The sequence below is a fragment of the Nerophis ophidion genome, linkage group LG25 (genome assembly GCF_033978795.1).
Source record: "Nerophis ophidion isolate RoL-2023_Sa linkage group LG25, RoL_Noph_v1.0, whole genome shotgun sequence".
NCBI lineage: Eukaryota > Metazoa > Chordata > Actinopteri > Syngnathiformes > Syngnathidae > Nerophis > Nerophis ophidion.
The window spans coordinates 40064655-40088013 of NC_084635.1; the positions used below are offsets into that span (position 1 = coordinate 40064655).

The 23359-nt window shown below is 37.8% G+C and overlaps 1 protein-coding gene and 1 long non-coding RNA gene across 3 annotated transcripts in view; one reads left to right on the forward strand and one right to left on the reverse strand.

Annotated features, from left to right (window-relative positions):
* Window positions 1-23359, forward strand: part of itgb6 (integrin, beta 6) — a 63790-nt gene that overhangs the window by 14697 nt on the left and 25734 nt on the right. Inside the window, exons 3-11 of one of the 2 annotated variants that reach the window (XM_061887317.1) lie at window positions 41-120; window positions 187-218; window positions 295-385; window positions 454-700; window positions 5134-5299; window positions 8202-8363; window positions 10974-11069; window positions 12607-12696; window positions 19245-19379. In XM_061887317.1, the coding sequence (XP_061743301.1) occupies window positions 41-120; window positions 187-218; window positions 295-385; window positions 454-700; window positions 5134-5299; window positions 8202-8363; window positions 10974-11069; window positions 12607-12696; window positions 19245-19379 (1099 nt within the window). Of the gene's footprint in view, window positions 1-40; window positions 121-186; window positions 386-453; window positions 701-5133; window positions 5300-8201; window positions 8364-10973; window positions 11070-12606; window positions 12697-19244; window positions 19380-23359 lie in introns of both variants that reach the window. The other variant, XM_061887316.1, reaches the window with a different exon arrangement.
* The window catches only part of LOC133542992 (uncharacterized), a 35500-nt gene continuing 30689 nt past the window's right edge, over window positions 18549-23359 (reverse strand). The window contains exon 3 of the long non-coding RNA XR_009804275.1: window positions 18549-19683. This is a non-coding gene — a long non-coding RNA (uncharacterized LOC133542992). The remainder of the gene's footprint in view (window positions 19684-23359) is intronic.

Below are 23359 nucleotides of genomic sequence, written 5' to 3' on the forward strand. Positions count from 1 at the left end.
AGGCTGCTAGGCTAGGTGGCTAATTGTGTGTGTGCTGCAGGTTCCTGTCCAACAGGCGGCGCTGTGACCTGCGAGCAGTGTCTCCAACTGGGTCCAGACTGTGCTTGGTGCACCCAGGAGGTGGGAGTACTCAAGGTGGCCTTGATGTCTTCTCCAGGCTAACGTGGTCTTCCGCCTCCCCCTCAGAACTTCAGCAGCTGGCTGGCGGTCAGCCAGAGGTGCGACACGCCGGCCGGCCTGCTGGGCAAAGGTTGTGCCGGGACTCACTTGCAGTTTCCCGTCTCCGAAGCGCAGATCCTTCAGGACCAGCCGCTGGGCAAGAAGACGTCCAGCATGAACCGCACCCAGATCTCCCCGCAGAAGATGTCCCTCAAACTACGAGCAGGTAGCGCCTTTGAGCTCTTTTCCAGATGTTTCCTGGCGGTCTCGCTGAGGTGTTTGATCCCGGGGCAGGCGGTCAGGTGACTTTTCAGGTGAAGATCCAGCACACGGAAGACTACCCCGTGGACCTCTACTACCTGATGGACCTGTCGGCGTCCATGATCGACGACCTGAACACCATCAAGGATCTGGGCTCCTCGCTGTCCAAGGAGATGGCCAACCTCACCAGCAAGTTCCGCATGGGCTTCGGTTCTTTTGTGGAGAAGCCCGTGCTGCCCTTCATCAGGATCACGGAAGAAGAGCTGGCCAACCCCTGCGGGTGAGAACTGGAGCGGAGATGGGCCTTCAGGTCCTTATGATCATTTGGTTTTGAAACGAAAGAAACAATCACGAGAACCACATTTACCGGGGGTGTCCTAACTTTTGCCACACTTAGCATTTGGGGGCCATTTTTATATTGTTTTATCTTCAAAACCAATACAATATATACATGTTCTTTTTAACCTTTAGGGCTCCTCTTAAGTCTGGTCTCGGTCATATACTAAGTCACATATATATTTATATATATATATATATATATATATATATACATACACACACACACATATATACACACAGACACATACATATATATATATATATATATATATATATATATATATATATATATACATGACCAAGAAGAACACAGAGTTGGAATATTATTACAACACTTTATGTACATATTTATATAATATTTACATATTTATATAATAAGTAACTACAAGCTCCATTCACAGACAGTCCCATTGCTTTTATGAGCAATTTTTTTATTTGTGGCAGCCGTAATTCTTTCGTGGCGGGCCGTCACAAATAACTGAATGTGTGGGAAACCCTGATATATATATATATATATATATATATATATATATATATATATATATATATTATTAACTTTCTAGATCAACTTCAGCTCAATCTGTTGATATAAAGTTAATATTTAATGTATTTTGCCCTTTTTGTCAAAGGAAACTTGTTTTTTTATGGCTAGAAAACACAAAATATGCAATTTTAAAAATTAGAAGTGGAATATTTGAAGTAATTTTAGGATTAAATATGTCAATAACGACATTTATTTTGATTCATTATTATTTTTGCAGCAATAGGGTTTAATAAAGAAAAGTCCCACTTAACTTATTGGGATCCAAAAGGGTCCCACTCATAAAAGTGTTAAATACATTACATTATTACAAATACCTACATTATTATTATTATTATTTTTAACTTGCATCTGTCGATTATGCATTTTTATATTTTTATGTTTTTTTTTGGTTTATTTTGAGTCATTTTTGTGAAAGAAAACTTAGTGTTTTTTTTTAGCAAAAACACATCTTAGCCCCCCCCCCCCCAAAAAAAATTTAAAAGTGGAATATTTGATGTGAAGTCATTTTAGGCTTAAAAAGGTCAATAACAACATTTATATTAATTCATTATTATTTTCCAAAAATGAGGGTTTAATATAGAAAAGTCCTTCAAAACATATTGGGGATCCAAAATGGTCCCACTCATAAAAGTGTTAAAAAATAAGTCATACATTATTATTATTATTATTTTTATTATTTCTAACTTTCAATGTTTACATCTGTAGATCAACTTCAGATCAATCTATTGATTATACATTTTTAATGTTTTTTATGTTGTTTTTTTTGTTTGTTTTGTGCCCTTTTCGTCAAATAAAACTTTTTTTTTTTTTATGGCAAACGTATACGTTTGCCAATTAAAAGTGGAATATTTGAGTGAAGTCATTTTAGGCTTAAATATGTCAATAACGACATTTATTTTGATTCATTATTTTTTTTTCAGCAATAGGGTTTAATAAAGAAAAGTCCCACTTAACTTCTTGGGATCCAAAAGGGTCCCACTCATAAAAGTGTTAAATACATTACATTATTACACATATCTATATTATTATTATTATTTTTAACTTGCATCATTTAGTTCAACTTCAGATCTATCTGTCGATTATACATTGTTATTTTTTTTATGTTGTTTTTTTTTGTTTATTTTGTGCCATTTTTGTGAAAGGAAACTTTGTTTTTTTTAATGTCAAAAACACATCTTAACCCCCCCCCCCCACCAAAAAAAAAATTAAAAGTGGAATATTTGATGTGAAGTCATTTTAGGCTTAAAAAGGTCAATAACAACATTATATTAATTCATTATTATTTTCCAAAAATGAGGGTTTAAAAAAAGAAAAGTCCCACTAAATTTCTTTGGGTTCCAAAAGGGTCCCACTCATAAAAGTGTTAAAAATAAGTCATACATTATTATTATTATTATTTTTAACTTTCAATGTTTAAATCTGTAGATCAACTTCAGATCTATCTGTCGATTATACATTTTTTATGTTTTTTAATTGTGTTTTTTTGTTTGCCTTGTGCCCTTTTTGTCAAAGAAAACTTTTATTATTATTTTTTTTAATGGCAAGAACACAAAATATGCAATCTTACCCCCCCAAAAATTTAAAAGTGGAATATTTGATGTGAAGTCATTTTAGGTTTAAAAAGGTCAATAACAACATTGATATTAATTCATTCTTATTTTCCAACAATGAGGGTTTAAAAAAAGAAAAGTCCCACTAAACTTCTTGGGGATCCAAAAGGGTCCCACTCATAAAAGTCTTAAAAATAAGTCATACATTATTATTATTATTTTTAACTTTCAATGTTTAAATCTGTAGATCAACTTGAGATCTGTCTGTCGATTATACATTTTTTATGTTTTTTAATTGTGTTTTTTTGTTTGTTTTGTGCCATTTTTGTCAAAGAAAAATTGTTGTTGTTTTTTTATGGCAAGAACACAAAATATGCAATCTTACCCCCCAAAAAATTAAAAGTGGAATATTTGATGTGAAGTCATTTTAGACTTAAATATGTCAATAACAATGTTTATTTTAATTCATTATTATTTTAACAATGAGTGTTTAAAAAAGGAAAGTCCCACTAAACTTCTTGGGGATCCAAAAGGGTCCCACTCATAAAAGTGTTAAAAATAAGTCATACATTATTATTATTATTTTTAACTTTCAGCATTTAAATCTGTAGATCAACTTCAGATCAATCGATTGATTATACATTTTGAATGTTTTTTTATTGTGTTTTTTTGTTTGTTTTGTGCCATTTTTGTAAAAGAAAACTTAGTTTTTTTTTATGGCAAGAACACAAAATATGCAATCTTACCCTCTAAATTTAAAAGTGGAATATTTCATGTGAAGTATTTTTAGGCTTAAATAGGTCAATAACAAAATATATTTTTAATTCATTATTTTTTCAGCAATAGGGTTTAAAAAAGGAAAGTCCCACTAAACTTCTTGGGGATCCAAAAGGGTCCCACTCATAAAAGTGTTAAAAATATGTCATACATTATTATTATTGTTTTTAACTTTTAATGTTTAAATCTGTAGATCAACTTCAGATCAATCTATTGATTATACATTTTTAATGTTTTTTTATTGTGTTTTTTTGTTTGTTTTGTGCCCTTTTTGTCAAAGAAAACTGTTTTTTTTATGGCAAGAACACAAAATATGTAATCTTACCCCCTAAATTTAAAAGTGGAATATTTCATGTGAAGTATTTTTAGGCTTAAATAGGTCAATAACAAAATATATTTTTAATCCATTATTCTTCCAGCAATAAGATTTAAAAAAGGAAAGTCCTACTAAACTTCTTAGGGATCCAAAAGGGTCCCACTCATAAAAGTGTTAAAAATATGTCATACATTATTATTATTATTTTTTTTAACTTTCAGCATTTAAATCTGTAGATCAAATTCAGATCAATCTATTGATTATACATGTTTAATGTTTTTTTTGTTTTTGTGCCCTTTTTGTCAAAAAAAAAAAAAAAAAGTTTTTCATGACACACAAACACAAAATATGCAATATTTTCCCCCCAAAAATATTTACAAGTGTAATATGTGATGTATCCATCATCCATCCATCCATTTTCTACCGCTTATTCCCTTTCGGGGTCGCGGGGGGCGCTGGCGCCTATCTCAGCTACAATCGGGCGGAAGGCGGGGTACACCCTGGACAAGTCGCCACCTCATCGCAGGGCCAACACAGATAGACAGACAACATTCACACTCACATTCACACACTAGGGCCAATTTAGTGTTGCCAATCAACCTATCCCCAGGTGCATGTCTTTGGAAGTGGGAGGAAGCCGGAGTACCCGGAGGGAACCCACGCATTCACAGGGAGAACATGCAAACTCCACACAGAAAGATCCCGAGCCTGGATTTGAACCCAGGACTGCAGGACCTTCGTATTGTGAGGCAGACGCACTAACCCCTCTGCCACCGTGAAGCCAATCTTCTTTGGAATAAGGAACCTGAAAAGTGAATCCAAATAAAAATAAATAAATACGATCGAAGAAAAAAAAAAAAAAATGCATTTTTCCACATGTTTTTAAATGTAAAATTATTATTATTTTTTTAAAATAGGAAAGTTAATTCAATTACTGCTAAGTATTCTTTAGCTGGGGCCTGTGATGAGGTGGTGACTTGTCCAGGGTGTACGTCGCCTTCTGCCCGAGTGCCGCTGAGATAGGCTCCAGCACCACCCACCACCCCAAAAGGACAAGCGGTAGAAAATGGATGGAAGGATAAAAAGCAGTCCCAAGTTGTTGAGTTGAAGGTGTGTGTGTGTGTGTGTGTGTGTGTGTGTGTGTGTGTGTGTGTGTGTGTGTGTGTGTGTGTGTGTGCACGGAGCAGCAGTGCAGGAGGGAGCTGCTCGCCCACCTTTGGCTACCAACACGTGTTGTCGCTGACCAGTAGCTCCGCCCACTTCAAGGAGAAGGTGTCCATGCAGCAGGTGTCTGCCAACGTGGATATTCTGGAAGGTGGCTTTGATGCTCTCATGCAGGCTGCTGTCTGCGGGGTGACTACACCACCACCACCACCACTCTACTACTTTTTACACACACACACACACACACACACACACACACACACACACACACACACACACACACACACAAGGTGTGGCCAAATTATTCTCAGCATTTGACACATCACCTTCATCACCCCCCTGGGAGGTGAGGGGAGCAGTGAGCAGCAGTGGTGTCATAACATCTACTAGTAGTCACAACATTTTACTAGTACTCACAATGTCTGCTAGTAGTCACAATGTCTACTAGTAGTCATAACATCTACTAGTAGTGACAACATCTACTAGTAGTCACAACATTTTACTAGTACTCACAATGTATACTAGTAGTCACAACATCCAGTAGTAGTCACAACATCTACTAGTAGTCATAACATCTACTAGTAGTGACAACTTTTTACTAGTACTCACAATGTATACTAGTAGTCACAACATCCAGTAGTAGTCACAACATCTACTAGTAGTCACAACATCTACTAGTAGTCATAACATCTACTAGTAGTGACAACTTTTTACTAGTACTCACAATGTAAACTAATACTCATAACATCTACTAGTAGTCACAACATTTTAGTAGTACTCACAATGTATACTAGTAGTCATAACATCTACTAGTAGTCACAACATCTACTAGTAGTCACATCATCTACTAGTAGTCACAACATTTTACTAGTACTCACAATGTATACTAGTAGTCACAACATCTACTAGTAGTCACAACATCTACTAGTAGTCACAACATCTACTAGTAGTCATAACATCTACTAGTAGTCACAACATCTACTAGTAGTCACATCATCTACTAGTAGTCACAACATTTTACTAGTACTCACAATGTATACTAGTAGTCACAACATCTACTAGTAGTCACAACATCTACTAGTAGTCATAACATCTACTAGTAGTGACAACTTTTTACTAGTACTCACAATGTATACTAGTAGTCACAACATCCAGTAGTAGTCACAACATCTACTAGTAGTCACAACATCTACTAGTAGTCATAACATCTACTAGTAGTGACAACTTTTTACTAGTACTCACAATGTAAACTAATACTCATAACATCTACTAGAAGTCACAACATTTTAGTAGTACTCACAATGTATACTAGTAGTCATAACATCTACTAGTAGTCACAACATCTACTAGTAGTCATAACATCTACTAGTAGTCACAACATCTACTAGTAGTCACATCATCTACTAGTAGTCACAACATTTTACTAGTACTCACAATGTATACTAGTAGTCACAACATCCAGTAGTAGTCACAACATCTACTAGTAGTCACAACATCTACTAGTAGTCATAACATCTACTAGTAGTGACAACTTTTTACTAGTACTCACAATGTAAACTAATACTCATAACACCTACTAGTAGTCACAACATTTTAGTAGTACTCACAATGTATACTAGTAGTCATAACATCTACTAGTAGTCACAACATCTACTAGTAGTCATAACATCTACTAGTACTCACAATGTCTACTATTAATCATAACATCTACTAGTAGTCATAACATCTACTAGTAGTCACAACATCTACTAGTAGTCACATCATCTACTAGTAGTCATAACATCTACTAGTAGTCACAACATCTACTAGTAGTCATAACATCTACTAGTAGTCACAACATCTACTAGTAGTCATAACATCTACTAGTAGTCACAACATCTACTAGTAGTCATAACATCTACTAGCCGTCTCAACTTTTTACTAGTACTCACAATGTATACTAATAGTCATAACATCTATTAGTAGTCACAACATTTTAGTAGTACTCACAATGTCTACTAGTAGTCACAACATCTACTAGTACTCACAATGTCTACTATTAATCATAACATCTACTAGTAGTCACAACATCTACTAGTAGTCACATCATCTACTAGTAGTCATAACATCTACTAGTAGTCACAACATCTACTAGTAGTCATAACATCTACTAGTAGTCACAACATCTACTAGTAGTCATAACATCTACTAGCCGTCTCAACTTTTTACTAGTACTCACAATGTATACTAATAGTCATAACATCTATTAGTAGTCACAACATTTTAGTAGTACTCACAATGTCTACTAGTAGTCACAACATCTACTAGTAGTCACAACATCGAATAGTAGTCACGTTTTACTAGTACTCACAATGTCTACTAATAGTCACAACATCTACTAGCCATCTCAACTTTTTAGTAGTACTCACAATGTCTATTACTGGTCAGAACATCTACTAGTAGTCACAACTTTTCACTAGTACTCACAATGTCTACTAGTAGTCACAACATCTACTAGTAGTCACAACATCTACTAGTAGTCAGAACATCTACTAGTAGTCACAACATCTACTAGTAGTCAGAACATCTACTAGTAGTCAGAACATCTACTAGTAGTCACAACATCTACTAGTAGTCGCAACATCTACTAGCCGTCTCAACTTTTTACTACTACTCACAATGTCTACTACTGGTCACAATATCTACTAGTAGTCACAACATCTACTAGTAGTCACAACATCAACTAGTAGTCAGAACATCTACTAGTAGTCACAACATCTACTAGTAGTCACAATGTCTCCTAGTAGTCACAACATCAACTAGTAGTCATAACATCTACTAGCCGTCTCAACTTTTTACTACTACTCACAATGTATACTAATAGTCACAACATGTACTAGTAGTCACAACTTCTACTAAGTAAATTGAGTTGATTGGCAATGATTTGGAAAGGCCCACAGCTGTCTATGATTGAGTTAGTGGAGCGGCTCCACACTGTGTATGGAGATGATCAGTTAGCTGAGCATCAGTGTGAAAGTCAGAGTCGGTTCCTGGCTGATGCCTAACGTTAGTCCAAAGAGGACTAGACCAGTAACTCCTCCTCTTCCTTCAGGACAAGATCGGTTGGAGGAACGACTCCATGCGTCTTCTGGTCTTTGTCAGTGATGCTGACTCACACTTTGGCATGGACAGCAAGATGGCGGGCATCGTGGTGCCCAACGACGGCCTGTGCCACCTGGACGCCAACAACCAGTACTACAAGTCCACTCTGCAGGTGGGCAGACATGTTCTTTAGAAGAACCAACACCTGTGTAACCCTGGTGTGCTGACGTGTTCTTTAGAAGAACCAACACCTGTGTAACCCTGGTGTGCAGACATGTTCTTTAGAAGAACCAACACCTGTGTAACCCTGGTGTGCAGACGTGTTCTTTAGAAGAACCAACACCTGTGTAACCCTGGTGTGCAGACATGTTCTTTAGAAGAACCAACACCTGTGTAACCCTGGTGTGCAGACATGTTCTTAAGAAGAACCAACACCTGTGTAACCCTGGTGTGCAGACGTGTTCTTTAGAAGAACCAACACCTGTGTAATCCTGGTGTGCAGACATGTTCTTTAGAAGAACCAACACCTGTGTAACCCTGGTGTGCAGACGTGTTCTTTAGAAGAACCAACACCTGTGTAACCCTGGTGTGCAGACATGTTCTTTAGAAGAACCAACACCTGTGTAACCCTGGTGTGCAGACATGTTCTTTAGAAGAACCAACACCTGTGTAACCCTGGTGTGCAGACGTGTTCTTTAGAAGAACCAACACCTGTGTAACCCTGGTGTGCAGACGTGTTCTTTAGAAGAACCAACACCTGTGTAACCCAGGTGTGCTGACGTGTTCTTTAGAAGAACCAACACCTATGTAACCCTGGTGTGCAGACATGTTCTTTAGAAGAACCAACACCTGTGTAACCCTGGTGTGCAGACATGTTCTTTAGAAGTACCAACACCTGTGTAACCCTGGTGTGCAGACATGTTCTTTAGAAGAACCAACACCTGTGTAACCCTGGTGTGCAGACATGTTATTTAGAAGAACCAACACCTGTGTAACCCTGGTGTGCAGACATGTTCTTTAGAAGAACCAACACCTGTGTAACCCTGGTGTGCAGACGTGTTCTTTAGAAGAACCAACACCTGTGTAACCCTGGTGTGCAGACATGTTCTTTAGAAGAACCAACACCTGTGTAACCCTGGTGTGCAGACATGTTCTTTAGAAGAACCAACACCTGTGTGGGTTACACAGGTGTGCAGACATGTTCTTTAGAAGAACCAACACCTGTTTAACCCTGGTGTGCAGACGTGTTCTTTAGAAGAACCAACACCTGTGTAACCCAGGTGTGCAGAAATGTTCTTTAGAAGAACCAACACCTGTGTAACCCTGGTGTGCAGACGTGTTCTTTAGAAGAACCAACACCTGTATAACCCTGGTGTGCAGACATGTTCTTTAGAAGAACCAACACCTGTGTGGGTTACTCAGGTGTGCAGACATGTTCTTTAGAAGAACCAACACCTGTGTAACCCTGGTGTGCAGACGTGTTCTTTAGAAGAACCAACACCTGTGTAACCCTGGTGTGCAGACATGTTCTTTAGAAGAACCAACACCTGTGTAACCCTGGTGTGCAGACGTGTTCTTTAGAAGAACCAACACCTGTGTAACCCTGGTGTGCAGACATGTTCTTTAGAAGAACCAACACCTGTGTAACCCTGGTGTGCAGACATGTTCTTTAGAAGAACCAACACCTGTGTAACCCTGGTGTGCAGACGTGTTCTTTAGAAGAACCAACACCTGTGTAACCCTGGTGTGCAGACATGTTCTTTAGAAGAACCAACACCTGTGTAACCCTGGTGTGCAGACATGTTCTTTAGAAGAACCAACACCTGTGTAACCCTGGTGTGCAGACATGTTCTTTAGAAGAACCAACACCTGTGTAACCCTGGTGTGCACACGTGTTCTTTAGAAGAACCAACACCTGTGTAACCCTGGTGTGCAGACGTGTTCTTTAGAAGAACCAACACCTGTGTAACCCTGGTGTGCAGACGTGTTCTTTAGAAGAACCAACACCTGTGTAACCCTGGTGTGCAGACGTGTTCTTTAGAAGAACCAACACCTGTGTAACCCTGGTGTGCAGACATGTTCTTTAGAAGAACCAACACCTGTGTAACCCTGGTGTGCAGACATGTTCTTTAGAAGAACCAACACCTGTGTAACCCTGGTGTGCAGACATGTTCTTTAGAAGAACCAACACCTGTGTAACCCTGGTGTGCAGACATGTTCTTTAGAAGAACCAACACCTGTGTAACCCTGGTGTGCACACGTGTTCTTTAGAAGAACCAACACCTGTGTAACCCTGGTGTGCAGACATGTTCTTTAGAAGAACCAACACCTGTGTAACCCTGGTGTGCAGACATGTTCCTTAGAAGAACCAACACCCGTGTGGGTTACACAGGTGTGCAGGCAGGTTCTTTAGAAGAACCAACACCTGTGTGGGTTACACAGGTGTGCAGACAGGTTCTTTAGAAGAACCAACACCTGTGTGGGTTACACAGGTGTGCAGACGTGTTCTTTAGAAGAACCAACACCTGTGTGGGTTACACAGGTGTGCAGACGTGTTCTTTAGAAGAACCAACACTTGTGTGGGTTACACAGGTGTGCAGACAGGTTCTTTAGAAGAACCAACACTTGTGTGGGTTACACAGGTGTGCAGACAGGTTCTTTAGAAGAACCAACACCTGTGTGGGTTACACAGGTGTGCAGACGTGTTCTTTAGAAGAACCAACACTTGTGTGGGTTACACAGGTGTGCAGACGTGTTCTTGAGTAATCTTGAGTGTCTTCAGGAGTATCCCACGCTGGGCCAGCTGATTGACAAAGTGGTGGAGAACAACATCTTGCTGGTCTTTGCTGTCACACAGGAGAAGAAACTCAACTACCAGGTGAGGAACTCCTGATGGAGACTTCTGGATCAGGTCTCACTAATCAGGGATCACTATTCAGGTCTCACTAATCAGGTTTCCCTAATCAAACCTCCCTAATCAGGTCTCACTAATCAGGTCTCACTAACCAGGGATCACTAATCAGGTCTAACTAACCAGGTCTAACTAACCAGAGATCACTAATCAGGTGTCACTCATCAGGGATCACTATTCAGGTCTCACTAACCAGGTCTCACTAACCAGGTCAACTAACCAGGGATCACTAATCAGGTCTTACTTATCAGGTCTCACTAATCAGGTCTCACTAGTTAGGTATCACTAGACAGGTCTCATTAACCAGGGATCACTAATCAGGTCTCACTAATCAGGTGTCACTAATCAGGTGTCACTAATCAGGGATCACTATTCAGGTCTCACTAATCAAACCTCCCTAATCAGGTCTCACTAATCAGGTCTCACTAATCAGGTCTCACTAATCAGGTCTAACTAACCAGAGATCACTAATCAGGTGTCACTAATAATGTGTCACTCATTAGGGATCACTATTCAGGTCTCACTAATCAGGTGTCACTAATCATGGATCGCTATTCAGGTCTCTCTAATCAGGTCTCCCTAACCAGGGATCACTAATCAGGGATCACTAATCAGGTCTTACTTTTCAGATCTCACTAATCACGTCTCCCTAATCAAACCTCCCTAATCAGGTCTCACTAGTTAGGGATAACTAATCAGGTCTCACTAATCAGGTCTCACTAGTTAGGGATCACTAGACAGGTCTCATTAACCAGGGATCACTAATCAGGTCTCACTAATCAGGTGTCACTAATCAGGAATCACTATTCGGTGACCACTAATCAGGTCTCACTAATCAGGGATCACTATTCAGGTCTCACTAATCAGGTCTCACTAACCAGGGATCACTAATCAGGTCTTACTAACCAGGGATCACTAATCAGGTCTCACTAATCACATCTCCCTAAATAAGGTCTCACTAATCAGGTGTCACTAATCAAGGATCACTATTCAGTGATCACTAATCGGGTCTTACTAGTTAGGGATCACTATTCAGGTCTCACTAATCAGGTCTCACTAATCAGGTGTCAGTAATCAAGGATCACTATTTAGTGATCACTAATCAAGGATCACTATTCAGTGATCACTAGTCAGGTCTCGCTAGTTAGGGATCACTAATCAGAATATCAGAACACCTTTATTGTCCTTGTATGGAAACAACAAAATAATCAGGGATCATTCTTCTCATTCTTGACTCCAATCATTCTTTATTAGAAATAATCATTTATTATAAATAAATATTTATTATAAGTGATTCTTTATTATTAATGAGTCTTTGTTATAAATTATTATTACAAACAATTAATTTTAATAAATGATTATCAATGTTTTTATTACAAATAATTCTTTATTATAAATGTTTTTTAATGATACTGTAGATGATCCTTTATTCTAAATGATTCTTTGTGATAAAAAGATTGTAAGAAGAAGAGTCCCCCAGTGACTGTTCCTCCATGTCTGCCAGAACTATGCCAGTCTCATCCCGGGGGCCACAGTTGGCGAGGTGGCTTCAGATTCTCGGAACATTCTGGAACTCATACTGACGGCCTACAAAGTAAGTTCCTTCTTTTGCTTTTGTCTCCATGTTCATGTTCGTCTTCTCTTCTCTGGCCTGAGCTCCTCACTCTTGCTGGGGAATTTAGCAGCAAGTCTGGGCTTGTTCCGGAACTTTCTTCTCTCCCGGCCTCTGAAACTGAAGCACTGCCTTTTCTTCCACGCTGTACTTGCTTTAAGTCCAGAGTCACGTTTGCCACTAAAGACTTCCTCTTGTCAGGAGCCACCAAACTCTACTGAAGAGTTCCTCTTGTCAGGAGCCACCAAACTCTACTGAAGAGTTCCTCTTGTCAGGAGCCACCAAACTCTACTGAAGAGTTCCTCTTGTCAGGAGCCACCAAACTCTACTGAAGAGTTCCTCTTGTCAGGAGCCACCAAACTCCACTGAAGAGTTCCTCTTGTCAGGAGCCACCAAACTCCACTGAAGAGTTCCTCTTGTCAGGAGCCACCAAACTCTACTGAAGAGTTCCTCTTGTCAGGAGCCACCAAACTCTACTGAAGAGTTCCTCTTGTCAGGAGCCACCAAACTCCACTGAAGAGTTCCTCTTGTCAGGAGCCACCAAACTCTACTCAAGAGTTCCTCTTGTCAGGAGCCACCAAACTCTACTGAAGAGTTCCTCTTGTCAGGAGCCACCAAACTCTACTCAAGAGTTCCTCTTGTCAGGAGCCACCAAACTCTACTGAAGAGTTCCTCTTGTCAGGAGCCACCAAACTCTACTGAAGAGTTCCTCTTGTCAGGAGCCACCAAACTCTACTCAAGAGTTCCTCTTGTCAGGAGCCACCAAACTCCACTGAAGAGTTCCTCTTGTCAGGAGCCACCAAACTCTACTGAAGAGTTCCTCTTGTCAGGAGCCACCAAACTCTACTGAAGAGTTCCTCTTGTCAGGAGCCACCAAACTCTACTGAAGAGTTCCTCTTGTCAGGAGCCACCAAACTCTACTGAAGAGTTCCTCTTGTCAGGAGCCACCAAACTCATGAAGGCTGCAGATTTCATGCACAGCAAAACTTTGTGCTGACGTCTGAAGAGAAACCTTCTTGTTGCAGCCTTAAGTCCACAAAGTCAAATAGTGAAGCAGCAGTCCTCACAACATCTCTTTCTTCACAACTTCTTCTCCAACCATCACGCTTTATCAGTATCATGCTTAAAACCATCACGCTTTATCAGTATCATGCTTAAAACCATGACACGTTATCAGTATCATGCTTTATTATATTTATATATGTATGTATATATATATATGTATATGTATTTACAGTATTAGGAGTGTGGGAAAAAATCGATTCAAATACAAATCGCGATTCTCACGTTGTGCGATTCAGAATCGATTCTCTTTTTTTTTTAAATCGATTTTTATGTTTTTTTTCATCAATCCAACAAACCACTACACAGCAATACCATAACAATGCAATCCAATTCCAAAAGCAAACCTGAGCCAGCAACACTCAGAACTGCAATAAACAGAGCAATTGAGAGGAGACACAAACACCACACAGAACAAACCAAAAGTAGTCAAACAAAAATGAATATTATCAACAACAGTATCAATATTAGTTATCATTTCAGAATAGCAGTGATTAAAAATCCCTCATTGACATTATCATTAGACATTTATAAAAATAATCAAAAAGAACAATAGTGTCACAGTGGCTTACACTTGCATGGCATCTCATAAGCTGGACAACACACTGTGTCCAATGTTTTCACAAAGATAAAATAAGTCATTTTTGGTTCGTTTAATACTTAAAACAAATTTAAATTATTGCAATCAGTTGATAAAACATTGTCCTTTACAATTATAAAAGCTTTTTACAAAAATCTACTACTCTGCTAGCATGTCAGCAGACTGGGGTAGATCCTGCTGAAGTCTATGTATTGAATGAATACAGAATCCTTTGGAATTGGAAAAATATTGTTTATGAATCGAGAATCTACAAGAATCTAATCGAATAAAAAAAAAAATCGATACTGTATATTATCGAATTGTGACCTCAAGAATCAATATTGAATCGAATCGTGGGACACCCAAAGATTCGCAGCCCTTATGTATATGAATATATTTATATATATATATATATATATATATATATATATATATATATATATATATATATATATATATATATATATATATATATATATATATATATATATATATATATATACATACATACATACATACATATAAATATATATATATGTATATATATATATATATATATATACATACATACATATAAATATATATATTCACATATATATATATATATATATATATATATATACACACACATATATATACATATCTTTGTATATATATTTATATACATATATATGTGTGTATATATATATATATATATATATATATATATATATATATATATATATGTGTGTATGTATATATATATATATATATATATATATATATATATATATATATATATATATATATATATATATATATATATATATATATATATATATATATATATATATATATATATATATATATATGTGTGTATGTATGTATGTGTGAGAAATAAATCACAAGACTACTTCATCTCTACAGAACTGTTTCCTGAGGGGTTCCCTCAATCTCCTGATGATTGAGGGAACCCCTCAGGAAACAGTTCTGTAGAGATAAAGTAGTCTTGTGATTTTTTCCCACATATACATATATTGCGCTCTACCACGGTATCGAGCACTATTCTCTGGATAATCTAATTAACATATATATATATATATATATATATACTGTATACATATATATGTATGTTTATATACAGTATATACATACATATAGAAATATAATTAAGCATAATACTGATATAGCGTCGTGGTTTGAAGCATGATACTGCTAATATGTCAAATTTGAAGCAATACACTGATAAAGTGTCATGTTTGAAGCATGGTACTGATAAAGTGTCATGGTTTGAAGCATGATTCTGATAAATCATCATTGTTTGAAGCATGATACTGATAAAACATTATGGTTTGAAGCATGATACTGATAAAGCATCATGGTTTGAAGCATGATACTGATAAAGCATCATGGTCTGAAGCATGGTTCTGATAAATCATTGCTTGAAGCATGATACTGATAAAACATCGTGGTTTGAAGAATGATACTGATAAACTGTTATGATTTGAAGCATGATACTGATAAAGCATCATGGTTTGAAGCGTGATACTGATAAAGCATCATGGCTTGAAACATGATTCTGATAAAGCATCATATTTGAAGAATGATACTGATAAAGTGTCATATTTGAAGGATGATACTGATAAAGCATCATGGTTTGAAGCATGATACTGATAAAGCATCATGGTCTGAAGCATGGTTCTGATAAATCATTGCTTGAAGCATGATGCTGATAAAACATCATGGTTTGAAGAATGATACTGATAAACTGTTATGATTTGAAGCATGATACTGATAAAGCATCATGGTTTGAAGCATGATACTGATAAATCATCATGGCTTGAAACATGATTCTGATAAAGCATCATATTTGAAGAATGATACAGTTAAAGCGTCATATTTGAAGGATGATACTGATAAAGCTTCATGGTTTGAAGCACGATACTGATAAAGGGTCATGGTTTGAAGCACGATACTGCTAAAGCGTCATGTTTCTGTTGAACATCTCCTCAACGCCTCCCCGGTTTGACTTCTGTGCAACACACCAAAACAGGCGCCAACAGGCCAGAAAAGTGTCTTTTGTATAAGAGCCGCCCTTGGCTATGAAGCCTGGATGCAACACACCTGTTGGAAAGGTGAAGGAAATCACATCAAAACCTTTCACCGCCACTTGTCTTCAGGTGATGGACTCTCACGTATGATTTGATATCTTTGTTCTTGAAGCCACACACACACACACACACACACACACACACATTAGGCCTTTCAGGAAAGACACACTTAAAGCTTTAATTTGCCAGACAGAGAGTCACAGAGTTCATCTGTAAAACCTGAGGTGAGACATTAGTGTTTTATGGGCCAGCACACCTGTGCAGGTGACTCATCCTGCAGACCAGACATAGGTGGAAGGCGTGGCACGTTGGGATTAGTGCACACTAGGCTTGTACAGAATACCGGTACTCGTATCATATCACGGTACTAATGAATCAAAAACGGTACTATACTCCGTTTGAAAAGTAGCGCTTCCCCAATTTTTATTTTTATTTTTTGCCGTTGTTACGTCATGACATTGCTGGTTTTACGAGCCGAGGAGCATGTACGGCAGCGCGCACACACAGAGTACTTACAAGCAGACACAGTGTGTAGACAGAAAAGGAAGAATGGACACATTTTGGTGTAAAAAGTCAAGATAAAGTTGAAGTTATAACACTGACACACCCTCAGGAAGAGCTGCTTTAAGACATGGCTAACATTCATTCACAGTGTTTTATCTACTTCTAAATCACTAATCCTCATCTCTATGGTGACAAATAAAGTACGTTTCTTACAAGTAGCGTTATCACTGGAGGACGAGGAATAGCTAAACATGCTTAACTACACACCGTAGCCGGCGTCACAATGTAAACAAACGCCATGGGTGGATCTACACCTGACATCCGGTGTAATGATACCAAGTACAGGAGTATATCCAGCCGATACTACTACGATTTCATCTATGTTTTTTATCGACACAAAATAATTTTTACTTTTTTAAAATGTATATTATGATTATGAACTCAGGAAATATGTCCCTGGACACATGAGGACTTTGAATATGAGCAATGTATGATCCTGTAACTACTTGGTATCGGATCCATACCTAAATGTGTGGTATCATCCAAAACTAATGTCAAGTATCAAATAAGAGAAAAATAAGTGATTATTACATTTGAACAGAAGTGTAGATAGAACATGTTAAAAGAGAAAATAAGCAGATATTAACAGTAAATGAACAAGTGGATTAATAATCCATTTTTACAGTTTGTCCCCCATAATGTGTATAAAATAATAGGTGTACAAATGACACAATTAGTTACTGCAGACTAATTAGGAGTCTTTGTTTGTTTACTTACTACTAAAAGACAAGTTGTCTAGTACGTTCAACATTTTATTTATTTTATCAGCAGACCTATGAAAGCGTCAATATATACCTTGATGGTGCAGAACAAAGACCATCTATTTTTTTAACCGATTTCCGAACTCTAAATGGGTGAATTTTGGCGAATTAAACGCCTTTCTGTTTATCGCGCTGGAGGCGATGACGTCAGATTGTGACGTCACCGAGGTAACACGCCCGCCATTTTCATTTTCTACACATTACAAACACCGGGTCTCAGCTCTGTTATTTTCCGTTTTTTGACTATTTTTTGGAACCTTGGAGACATCAAGCCTTGTGGGTGTGTTGTCAGAGGGTGTAACAACACTAACAGGGAGGGATTCAAGTTGCAACACTGGCCCGAAGATGCCAAAGTGTCTGCCGCCAGACCCCCATTGAATGTGCTGGAGTGTCTCCACATTTGACCGGCGATGCTAAAGCAGACATGGCACAGAGATGTATGGATAACCTGCAAATGAATTAGCTACGATAGTCAACGAAATCACAAAGGTGAGTTTTGTTGATGTTGACTGCCAGCTAATCGATGCTAACATGCTACGCTAATCGATGCTAACATGCTATTTACCGGCGGTGCTAAAGCAGACATGGTACAGAGATGTATGGATAACCTGTAGATGCATTTGCAACTATTACGTTTCCTTCCACCCCCATTTAATGCGAAACAAACACTTACCAATCGACGGATTTAAGTTGCTCCAGTGTCACAAGATGCGAAAGTCCTGATCGTTTGGTCCGCACATTTTACCGGCGATGCTAACGCAGCTATTTGGCCATGCTACGGCTATGAATAGCGTCAATAGCTATTCGCTCAATAGCTTCAGTTTCTTCTTCAATATTTTCATACTCCAACCATCTGTTTCAATACATGCGTAATCTGTTGAATCGCTTAAGTCGCTGAAATCCGAGTTTGAATCCGAGCTAATGTCGCTATATCTTGCTGTGGTATTGTCATTGTTTGTTTACATTGGCAGCACTGTGTGACGTCACAGGGAAATGGCCAGTGTCTTCGCAGAGAGCGAAAATAAGGCACTTTAAAGCTTTATTTAGGGATATTCCGAAACCGGTAAAATTTTGAAAAAAAACTTCAAAAAATACAACAAGCCACTGAGAACTGATTTTTATTGTTTTTAACCCTTTTGAAATTGTGATAATGTTCCCCTTTAAGGACTACATTAAAACAATAAACATATGTTTCATGTACCCTAAGAGTTTTTGTTCAAATAAAAACAATAATGCATTTTTTTTGTGGTCCCCTTTATGTAGAAAAGTATCGAAAAAGTATCAAAATCATTTTGGTACCGGTACCAGAATATTGGTATGGGGACAACACTAGCTGGCATACATGTCCCCTTTATTTAGAAAAGTATCGAAAAGTATTAAGATACATTTTGGTACCTGTACCAAAATATTGGCATGGAGACAATCCTAGCACAGACAGAATATTTTGACCAAAAAAACCCCGATGATTTCCAGGAACTGCGATCGGAGATCGAACTGGAGGTGATTGGAGACACGGAAGAGCTGCGCATGTCCTTCACGGCCATCTGTCCCAACGGGAGCGTCTCCACGGACCTGAAGCGCTGTTCTCATGTCAAACCTGGAGACACGGTGGGTTGTGTGTGCACTCAGTCTGTTGCTTTGCAGAAATGATCTGTGTTTTTTTTAATAATGCTCTTCATGTCGGTGAATTCAATGTAGAGTTGAGATGAATGTGAGGCTGGACATGGTCTTTAGGGCGGGGCCACTAACTAAATCTTGCTAGTGTTGCACTACTGTAACTAAGTTCACATGCAGGTCACAACATGTCCATGCAGTCTTGTTACGAAGGACGGGAATTGATCAAGTGTCCCCAGTTCCCATTACACTTTGATTCCACTTAACGATTCGGTTCTCTTGTCGGTTCTTCCCGGTACTGAAGAACAAAAGAGAACAAAAAGGTGAATTAGCATCAATTTTGTTAAGTTTGCCGTTAAGGTGACCTTACAAAGCCTACAGTGAAGTCCTAAAGTATCATTGGAGTGGAAAAACAAGTTGTCTCTATATTGAAACTATTAATATATATATATATATATATATATATATATATGTGTGTCTTGATTGGATTATCCAGAGAATAGTGCTCGATACCGTGGTAGAGCGCAATCATATATATATATATATATATATATATATATATATATATATATATATATATATATATATATATATATATGATTTATGCATCTAAAGACTTACAAAGGTTGTGAGTAAATAGATATGTTCAAAATAGTATCAATCTCACAAAGGGAGAGGAAGCCAGTCACTTGTTGGTGTGACATACAGGAGGAACTACAGATCCCTTCCCCTTCAACAACAATGATAACCAAGCAAACTTTGTGAGAACGATTACTGTGGAAAAAATGATGATCCAGAACCTTATATTTTTGAGCCTGAATGCAAAGAGGATGAGTATCAAAGTATCAGTGAAGTGTAAAAATATGTTGCTGCTATATTGAAACTATTATCATATGTCTGATTTATGACACCTAAAGACTTCCAAAGTTTGTGAGTAAATAAATATGATCAAAATATTAACAATCTCACAAAGGGTCCTGACCTATTTTGAGAGAGGAAGAGAGTCACTTGATCGTGCGACATTGAAGAGGAACCACAGATCTCTTCCCCTTCAACAACAATGATAACCAAGCAAACTTTGTGAGAACGATTACTTTGGAAAAAATTATGATGCAGAACCTTTTTGAGCCCGAATACAAAGAGGAAGAGTATTACAGTATCAGTGGAAAAACAAGTTGTCTCTATATTGAAACTATTATCATATATGTCTGATTTATGACACCTAAAGACTTCCAAAGTTTGTGAGTAAATACATATGATCAAAATATTAACAATCTCACAAAGGGTCCTGACCTATTTTGAGAGAGGAAGCCAGTCACTTGATGGTGTGACATACAGGAGGAACTACAGATCCCTTCCCCTTCAACAACAATGATAACCAAGCAAACGTTGTGAGAACGATTACTGTGGAAAAAATGATGATCCAGAACCTTATATTTTTGAGTCCGAACACAAAGAGGATGAGTATCAAAGTATCAGTGGAGTTTAAAAACAAGTTGTCTCTATATTGAAACTATTATCATATATGTCTGATTTATGACACCTAAAGACTTCCAAAGTTGGTGAGTAAATAAATATGATCAAAATATTAACAATCTCACAAAGGGTCCTGACCTCTTTTGAGAGAGGAAGCCAGTCACTTGATCGTGCGACACAGAGGAGGAACCACGGATCCCTTCCCCTTCAACAACAATGATAACCAAGCAAACTTTGTGAGAACGATTACTTTGGAGAAAATTATGATCCAGAACCTTTTTCAATCAATCAATCAATGTTTACTTATATAGCCCTAAATCACTAGTGTCTCAAAGGGCTGCACAAAGCACTACGACATCCTCGGTAGGCCCACATAAGGGCAAGGAAAACTCACACCCAGTGGGACATCGGTGACAATAATGACCCAGTGGGACGTCGGTGACAATGATGACTATGAGAACCTTGGAGAGGAGGAAAGCAATGGATGTCGAGCGGGTCTATACTGTGAAAGTTCAATCCATAATGGATCCAACACAGTCGCGAGAGTCCAGTCCAAAGCGGATCCAACACAGCAGCGAGAGTCCCGTTCACAGCGGAGCCAGCAGGAAACCATCCCAAGCGGAGGCGGATCAGCAGCGCAGAGATGTCCCCAGCCGATACACAGGCGAGCAGTACATGGCCACCGGATCGGACCGGACTCCCTCCACAAAGGAGAGTGGGACATAGAAGACAAGGAAAAGAAACGGCAGATCAACTGGTCTAAAAAGGGAGTCTATTTAAAGGCTAGAGTATACAAATGAGTTTTAAGGTGAGACTTAAATGCTTCTATTGAGCCCGAACACAAAGAGGATGAGTATCAAAGTATCAGTGGAAAAACAAGTTGCTGCTATATTGAAACTATTATCATATATGTCTGATTTATGACACCTAAAGACTTCCAAAGTTTTTGAGTAAATACATATGATCAAAATATTAACAATCCCACAAAGGGTCCTGACCTATTTTGAGAGAGGAAGCCAGTCACTTGATCGTGCGACATAGATGAGGAAGCACAGATCCCTTCCCCTTCAACAACAATGATAATCAAGCAAACATTATGAGAACGATTACGTTGGAAAAAATTATGATCCAAAACCTTATATTTTTGAGCCCGAACACAAAGAGGATGACTATCAAAGTATTAGTGGAGTGTAAAAACAAGTTGCCGCTATAATTTATGACACCTAAAGACTTCCGAAGTTTGTGAGTAAATACATATGATCAAAATAGTATCAATCATCACGCAGATTCCTGACCCATTTTGGAAGATAATGAGGAAGCCAGTCGCGTGATCGCCGGACGTAGAGGAGGAACCACAGATCCCTTCCTCATCAACAACAATGCCAATAAAGCAGACTTTGTGAGAGCCAACAACGATTACTTTGGGGAAAATTATGATCCAGAACCTTATATTTTTGAGCCCGAACTCAAAGAAGATGAGAAATAAGTTTTAGAAGCCGAGTGCTAAACGGATGCAACTTTATTGTGACACTGTAGCATTAGCATCATTGCTAGGTTAAAAACATATATGTTCTTGTCTTACATAGATATTGTGAATGATAAACAGCACATCTCTTTCACATTTTTGCGTATTTCCAGTACGACTGCCCTAATATTATGGTCAAAGTGCAGCAGTGATGCTAATATTCAAAAGGACCGACTGAACTTGTAATATTTTGTTACGTTTTGATGGTATTTTCCACATCCTTTGCGGATTGTAAATGTGTACATTCTATCTCATGCTTACATCTCATTGTGCAACATAAGAATGTTTGAAGTTACAGGAATGTATTCACTCTATCCCAGGGGTCACCAACGCAGTGCCCGCGGGCACCAGGTCGCCCGTAAGGACCAGATGAGTCGCCCACTGGTCTGTTCTAAAAATAGCTCAAATAGCAGCACTTACCAGTGAGCTGCCTCTATTTATTACATTTTATTTATTTACTAGCTTTGCTCGACATTTTTAATTCTAAGAGAGACAAAACTCAAATAGAATTTGAAAATCCAAGAAAATATTTTAAAGACTTGGTCTTCACTTGTTCAAATTAATTCATTTTTTTTTTTTTACTTTGCTTCTTATAACTTTCAGAAAGACAATTTTAGAGAAAAAAATACAACCTGAAAAATGATTTTAGGATTTTTAAACACATATACCTTGAAAATTCCTTCCTCTTCTTTCCTAACAATTTAAATCAACGTTCAAGTATTTTTTTTTTAATGTAAAGAATAATAAATGCATTTTAATTCAATTCTTCATTTTAGCTTCTGTTTTTTTGACGAAGAATATTTGTGAAATATTTCTTCAAACTTATTATGATTGAATAAAATAAAAGTATTCTGGCAAATTTAGAAAATCTGTAGAATCAAATTTAAATCTTATTTCAAAGTATTTTGAATTTATTTAAAAAAATTGTTCTGGAAAATCTAAAAGAAATAATGATTTGTCTTTGTTAGAAATA